This window comes from Sinocyclocheilus anshuiensis, unplaced genomic scaffold (genome assembly GCF_001515605.1).
Source record: "Sinocyclocheilus anshuiensis isolate Anshui unplaced genomic scaffold, SAMN03320099.WGS_v1.1 scaffold147, whole genome shotgun sequence".
Classification (NCBI taxonomy): domain Eukaryota; kingdom Metazoa; phylum Chordata; class Actinopteri; order Cypriniformes; family Cyprinidae; genus Sinocyclocheilus; species Sinocyclocheilus anshuiensis.
In genome coordinates, this window is record NW_015549585.1 from 1,364,456 (window position 1) to 1,372,712 (window position 8,257).

The 8,257-nt window shown below is 37.2% G+C and overlaps 1 protein-coding gene across 1 annotated transcript in view; it reads right to left on the minus strand.

The window, feature by feature from the left end:
- Window positions 1-3,038: 3,038 nt before the first annotated feature.
- LOC107657982 (protein deglycase DJ-1zDJ-1) overlaps window positions 3,039-8,257 on the minus strand; it is a 7,034-nt gene continuing 1,815 nt past the window's right edge. The window contains exons 3-6 of the mRNA XM_016446340.1: window positions 7,813-7,872; window positions 7,489-7,558; window positions 5,325-5,411; window positions 3,039-3,486 (exon numbers count right to left, since the gene is read on the minus strand). Coding sequence (XP_016301826.1) covers window positions 3,326-3,486; window positions 5,325-5,411; window positions 7,489-7,558; window positions 7,813-7,872 — 378 coding nt within the window. The 3' untranslated portion in view covers window positions 3,039-3,325. The remainder of the gene's footprint in view (window positions 3,487-5,324; window positions 5,412-7,488; window positions 7,559-7,812; window positions 7,873-8,257) is intronic.

Below are 8,257 nucleotides of genomic sequence, written 5' to 3' on the forward strand. Positions count from 1 at the left end.
ACACAGGCGCAGTTTGACTTGCGCTCTGTCTCAACTTTCACCTCGCGCATGCGCTGTTGTACGCGGACCGTCCGCGCGGTCTCAAAAAATTGCCTGCACGCGGACGGGGTGCGCGGCTGTCCGCGAGCCCTCCTGATGACGAAAATGACGTAATGTGGACGCGGACGGCCGAAGTATACTTTGGCCTTAAGCCTGCAGCACTAGCCGGTGTATTCGACTAGAAGAGGTGTGACGCAGATCGATCAGTGTTTAACATCCGCGAGAGCGATTCGAAAGCGCACGGAGCAGTTTGCTCTCTTTAGCTCTCGTGGTACTGTAATACACCGATCGGTCTGCACAGTCGGTCCGCGTCAAGTCGAACATACCTACTAGTTTACACCGGTTACACTCAGAGATGTGGCGCACACGTGAGGCTGTAGTGCGAATGCGTCCCAGCCCCTTAGATGTAAGGTAAAAAAGTATCGTTCAGGAACCGGTATCGAAGTCAAGGTATCGGTATCGAAAATTTTTGAACGATACCCAGCCCTAAATTATGCATTTGTTTCTTACAAACATGCAGCTTTTTGCTTCACAAGATGTTAACTGATGGACTGGAGTGGTGTGGATTATTGTGATGTTTTTATCAGCTGTTTGGACTCTCATTCTGACGGCACCCATTCAGAATCCATTGGTGATGAGCAAGTGATGTAATGCTACATATCTCCAAATCTGAGCCGATGACAACAAACTCATCTACATCTTGGATAGCCAAGGATAGATTTCATCTAGGATAGATTTTTTAGTACATTTTCATTTTTGGGTGAACTATTCCTTCAAGCCATTTTATACAACCAGCAACCTGCAGAGATAAAATGACCAGAACTCATTCATTTGCAACCACTGCAAACAGGATGTGGGCGTATCCAGCGACTTGACAAAGTTAAGAAAATAATTCTTATGCAAATGTTGAACGACTTTAGTCAGCGACTACCAGTGGAAATTAAGACAGTGGTGCTCATGTGATCGGTCTCCTGTCAGCTACTTAATACTTGCAGTGAGTAATTTCCAAATTTTAAATGACTTGTACTGGGTCTGACCATGTACAGAGACAATATCCAAAAAATAATTTCTAATTAATTAGTTTGTTGCATGTATAAAAATTAATAGTCAAGTTAATACAGCATTTGCACTCTTCTAGTAGTTGTTACTATTTTGCACAGTATCCAACTGAATCATTAATGAGGTCGCTTTATAGCTGCAAATCTTTGTCAGTGTGCCTCTTTAGAAGTGCATTTCAGATTCAGGGATTCAGGTCAATTTGTCCTGTCAAAAATCTGGGTACATCATGTCAGCAAATTCTTAGGCTAAATGTCGTTCAAACAGTAGAGAATGAAGCTAGCAATGCCAAGGTCATGGGTTCGATTCCCAGGGAATGCAATGTAAGCTGCTTTGTATAAAAGCTCTTGACAAATGCACAAATGTAAATTTTAAATGTGTGCTACAACAGGCAGCTCCCTAAAAAAAATTTACCAAGATAACCATCATTTCTACCAAAATAACTTACCATACAACAGGGGATGTTATTTTATTTAAACTAACTTGGTATTACCCAATGTCATAATTATATATTACACTATGCGATTACGTATTTATTGATTGATTGATTGATTTAATGATTTATGTTTTGCAGTAGTAACAGTAACCGGTGTTTTGCTGTAAACTATGGTAACCAAGGAAATAAGTTACCGGTAAACGGTCATGAAAAGGATATCCTGCAAAACCCATCTCTACTTAGCAAGTGTAAATTGCCTTTAACGGATGCGGAACACATTTCTGGCATGTTTTATTATTATTATTAATACTATTCTAATGGGAGAAGATGCTGAAGAAGCTCAAAATCAAACCTCATTGAGACGATAAACTAGCTAAAATAGCAGGTATTATAGCGAGTAGCAAAATACAACAGAAATTAGTTTTGTTTATCATTTCCAAACGTAATAAACTGTAAGATAAAGGCAGTTCAACGTCTCTTTATGAGATATTCAGCGATTTAACGTAACCTTAGCAACACAAGTCTTCAGTGGTGATTGATTTCTTGCATAACAATAGCTGAACAGTGTATGAAATATAATATTCTTACCTTACAGCAGGATAAGAGTTCATCAAACGCGATAATTATCGATATTCACCTTCAAAACTGTATTTAGTGTGATGACAGAGGACCGTTGGCCACGCAGCTGCGAATGACTTTTTTTTTTTTTTGCCGCTTTTCACACTCTCGCCACGCGCTACAAAAGACACTCGCGCTGCGTAGGGACGCTCCTATTGGCTGGTTGAGACGCACCGCTACAAGACAGCGGTATTTGATTGGTTGGCCTCGCAGTACGTCACTGGAAATATGTTTCAAGCGTCCAATAGTTACGCAGACCTTTGCAATACTCTATCCTCAACTATGCAGTGCGTTTTGCGGATGTATTTGTGTTAAAGCTTTTTAGAACGTGTTATGTACGAGTTATCTCTATGTCAGAATATGTATAAACACTATTATTTATCATAGCTCAATTATAATCTTTTTATTCAACTTGGCAATTTTTTATACACAACAGCAAATGTGTGGGTAAGAAACCGCTATTTTCTGGTAGACTGATAATCCTATATTTTGTCTTTGATGCGCATAAAAAGTAAAAATCTTTGAAAAGTAAAAAAAAAAAATACTTTCATTATTTAACCTTGTACATTTTTTCACTTCTGGCTTTTGGGTTTGGTTATTTATTTTATTATTATTTTTATGATATGTCTCATTTCGTATTGTGCTGGTTGTTCTACACATACATTGAACATTGTTGATAAAATGTCATGTACTATAAGTCGTTTGGCACAAATAAAAAAAATGCAGTGCGTTAAAGAGGAATAAATTAAATGCTGATTTAAAATTCTTATTATTAATAATAATGATAATAACAATAATGATGCTCCTTTTGCTTTCTGTTAATGCCATCAAAGTGCTCTGTATTTATCTGTTCATGTTAAATGTATGTAAAAGTTATTAAGAGACTTTATGAGTTTAGTGCACTATTATTTTATTCTGGTATAGAAGTTAATAAGTGCAAAGCAAGAGAACTGGGAATAAGACCTTAGAGAAAGCCATAAACAGCCATTTAGGCTATCGATTGCCAGTCTGCAGCAACTCTCTTCAAATATATTTAAGCAATTTCATTAAATATTCATGTTCCTACACATCAGAAAATCACATGCTAGGAAAATTCTAAACCAATTAAATTCAACACCCTTTCAGATTGGCAGAGCAGTTCAATTGTAAATTGTGCAGATCTTCGCAGTTTGATGATCAGTCTTTCAGGATGAGTGGGGCTTTGACTTGGCCAGCGACCTCTGCACCCATGAGCTCCTCCACTATAGTCAAGGCAAACTCAAAGCTGGTTCCTGGCCCTCTGCTGGTGATCACGTTACCATCCTTCTGAACTCGAGCCTCTGAATATTTATAATGATCTGGGGGAAGAATACAAAATAATTCATATGGCTAAAGATATCACCAGTCGAGAAGTGCAATCTTTATTTTTTGTTCTCCTGCAGCAAAACGAAACACAAAAGCACCCCAGTTTAAGAAGAACACTACATTGTAACTTTCGGTCTGCAGACAACAGCTATGTAATTACGTAATTAATTAAGAAATCCCGAATGACCTACAACATTTCTAGACATATGCAGTATGCACATATCCATTGTGTTTAATGAAATGAAAAGTAACATCCACCATAATTTTTGTTTTTATTATTTCATTAGTTGATCATAGCACAAAAACATATTTACATGTAAAGTGCACAATATGCATTAAGCAGTACGCTAGAAGTCCTTTCAAACACTGTTACTTGACCTTATCATTCTCCAACAGTTGTCACTAGCTGTGTTTACATGGACCCTAATAATCCGTTAGTAAAAAAAAGTCACATGTAACCATGTCAATTGGAATGAGTTGTCCATATATGATTGAAATTTAATTCGGGTTGTAAGTGGTGGTTTAAAGGGGTCATATGATGTTGCTAAAAAGAATATTATTTTGTGTATTTGGTGTAATGAAATGTGTTTATGCGGTTTAAGGTTCAAAAAACACATTATTTTCCACATGATGTCGTGTCCCGGCCGGAGCGACGAGACAAAAACAATAAACCTCATTATAAACGAGGCATTCGTTGCATCCAGTGGGGACATAATTACGGATTATAATGATTTATACTGTCTTTTTACACGTTGCGTTGCATCGCGCCGCGTATCGGAGAAATGACAAACGACAATGACAAATGACAAACGCTTGTAGTGCTACTCTACACTGCTCAAAACTCGCGTTTGACTCATCAGTGGCAAATCCTTTAAATGAAAACGTACTTACAGTCTGTGAGTCAGAACAGCCGGCATTGTAGTCTACTCTACCAGGATCAGGGACGTAGACATGTGGGGGTGTGTTAGAACGAGCCGTTTTAGGTAGGCGTGGTTGACTCTTAACTTTTATAAAGAATATCTCTTTGGATTTGAGACTTTAGTCTTTGCAACTTTACAGATCTTCTTTATGCACCAAGAGCTTGTAACACTTCAAAGAGAAAGGAAAAATTGAAATCGCATCATATGACCCCTTTAAACATTTTCTAATCCAGTCGATAGGACATGTAAACTCTTGTCTTGATCGGATTGAAAATCAAAACTGGAAAGTTCTACGCATGTGCAATGACGTAGAAATGGCAGAATGATGCACAGAACGAGCTGCTGTTGTTAAATCTTAAGTGTCAGAAATTCACTCATCGACTGTGAAATGGTGCAGGACGAATGCACCACCAGTCCTTGCTTTAGACTCTCATCCACAGCTTGTTTTGGGCAGGGGAAGCGGCATTTTACTGCTTGATAGTTACAAGCAACACAGCACAAAGCTTCATATGCTCATCATCTCCTAAATAGGACTGAAAATAGATAAATATAAAGTCTGCTTTTTAAAACAAAGAAAGGCTAGTATGCGTGTCTTCAAACAGCAGGAAACTCTGTATATTCATGCAGTGTGTGTGTATGTCAAAAGATCAAATCCTATTTGAAGCATGTGACATATATAAATGCGCACATCAACTCAATCAATTTATTTAGCGTTCATGTAAACACTATGTTTAGATTCATCAGTCAGACTGATTTCATGTAAACGTAGCTATTGTGCTATTACCTACAGCACCCTCTGTTGGATGTTTATTGTGTGGTGTTTTCCATGACATGCCTGTCAAGTATGCAAGTTTCCATCACTGACATTAAAGGCTTGTGTGAAAAAGACTAGGTATGTGTAGAGATATTACCACCAGCCATCATCTTGTCCTTGGCACCTGGATGGGTGGTAACTGTGCTGCCATATGCGATACCGTGTGCCAAGAGTGCCGTCGGGCCTGCAACAGGTCAGAAAATTACATGAAGTTAGACAATTTCACCTTATTTCTCTTAAAAGCAGGAAACTGAAGAAAAATGATCCTGTGATTCTTGAACGAACCTGTTTGGTGTGTAAATGATGTGCTACCCTGTGCACGTACAAATTCCAATCACAATTTCTTCAGAAAAATGTGCAAATCTAGTTATTATTAATATAAAACTCTTGCTACAGTGCATGACTCAGTGCCAGTGCCTGGAAGGGGCAGTGACTTTTACATGGTGTAAATCATTTCGCTATCAGCCAAACATCAATATATTGTTATCTAAAATAAACTGGGTATACAATTTCCATCTAATCCTGCAATCTGCATTGGAAGAAGGAAGCAAGTAAAAATAGGGGTCTAAAAATAACAGAGGACTTGCTGCATTATCTTTGGCAGTGCCCTGGCTGTGCACTGAGCTCATCTGAACATTAATGAAAAGAGAGCTCTTAACTATTGATTGTGCACCCTGGCAGACGCCCAGTGCGGTCTAGTGATTACACTTTCTCTAGCAGGACATTTGCTGACCGATCTGATCCTTGCATCTACCGTTACGGGTCTTGCTCGTGAAAAGCTCAGTCCACAAAAGGAAATAAAAGAAAGGCAGGTATAATAGACCTTTATGCTCTAATCACAGTCTTTTGTTCCAGAACATTTAACAACAACTTTCTCATAAAATGAATTCTCATTCCTGTGTTCATGTATTTTCTATTGAAACAGGAAGTAAAAAAATACTGTGTTCAAATTAATACAAAAAAATTAATAAAAACTATATAAATATACAGTAAATAAATAAATAACTGTATTATTATTATTACCACTAGCCATTGGCTAAGTCATAACCCTTCAAAACTATGGTTCTCTTCGTCTAATGACTAGTCATTGTCAGGTGACATTAGTAAAAGCAGACATCCCTATTCTAGAGACCATTATTGGGCAAAAAAAATTACAATATTTTAAATTAGTTTTGATTTTTATATTTTGTTTTAATGTTTTTTTTTTTGTTTTAGCAATTTTGTTTAGTGTTTTTGTCATTTTTATTATTTTTTTTTTTTAAATATGTGCATATGGTTAGTTTTTATTAATTTTTATTTCAGTTTTAGTTAAGTTAAACTAAATGTAAATGAGAAAGAATGCCATGGCAACTAGCTGAAATAAAGTAAGGAATTTAAGTTTTTTTAAATTTTATTTCAATTGAAGGTTATTTTATTTTATGAAACAAAAATGTTTTTTATGCTTTTAGTTAACTAAAAAAAAACTGAATGTCATCAATGCTTTTCATTGATTTTAAAAGGCCGCTAGAAGTTTAGTTGGTCAACTTTTAGGAGTAAACTAGTATTTAGCATATGCAAAACTAATAGTCATGGATGTAGATTTCAGGTTCGGCAGCGTAATTACCCGAGAAATTGCGTATGTTAATTTATTCTTGACAATCTGATCATGCATTCTGAATCCATGTACACAGACTTGGTTTTAAGGTGGCACTAAAAGAAGCCATTTCCTGTTCATTAGAGATCCGTATGGGGACATCTGCCGTTTTCTGGGACGCCTTCCGCTCTCCTCTGCTCTCTACGGCCACATGGGCTCAGTGTCCTCATTCACCACGTCCTTCATGAGCCCTTGAACGGCAAAGCTGATAGCACACATCTCTGTGTTCAATACACCCACAAATGAAGATGGACGTGCTTAATATCTGCAATTATTACAACTCATTATCCTCATAATTTGTATTTCCGATTTGTAGTTTTACAGATCTGCAGTCATAATTATGACCCATTGAGCCATGAGCATCTTATTGACATAGATACGTCACACATCAGAAAGAAATCTTCCAGAAATTATCCAGACGGTTCAGGTGTACAAACGGGGGGCAAAGTCCCGCTGGGAAAAAAAAAAATTACCAAAGGCCCTCTGGGAAATTTATACTGGAGGAAAAAGGTAATATATGACTTCTCTTGCTGACATTTTGTCTAACAGAGCAGCACTGAAAAAGTTGAAATGATGTTTATCCAGGAAAAGGTTAATTTGTGCACAGAGGTCACGATATGAAGATTACCTGCACAGATTGCAGCGATCAGACCCTTCCTGCCCTCCTGGTCTTTCAACACCTCTTTCACAGCGGGAGACTACAACACACACATAATATGCTATTACTGAAATCATTGTCACACTGGCACAACACCTCTTCAATTTACATAATTGTGCAATGTTTGCATTTCACAATACGAGCGCATTTGTAACTTCAGCAGATGACGCAAAGCTGTTTTCTATTTATTTGAGGGACACAGCATAATGTTATGCAGGATGCACATGGCGTGAGAGCTCTCCTAGGGAATCCGTTCAACTGTAATTAAAATACACATAATTAAAACATTCATACCTCAGAAAGGTTTTGAGCTCCAAGCAAACCTCCAGGCAGAAGTATAACATCATACGGACCCTGTCAGAAAATGACATTCATCTGCATTAAGCAGCAAACTGTTCTCATTATCTACGACATGCATACATCAAGTTTTGTATGTGATAAATTCAAAATATTTATAGAAGTCTAGTTTAAATCGAGCTGTTTTTATTTAAAAGAATTTCAAATGAATTTGAATGGTTTTATTGGCAATGCATTATTTGGCCAGTGGATGGAGACAGCACTCAACTTCATTCAGCAGAAATCAGTTCTAGTCAACTCTGAACTTATGAGAAGCCAGTTAAAGGCACAATATGTAAGATTTTTTTATTAAAATATCCAAAAACCACTAGAACGGTGTTATATATTTTGCTGACTTGTGTACTTACATTATCCTAAATGTTTCGAAGAATGTTTAAATCCA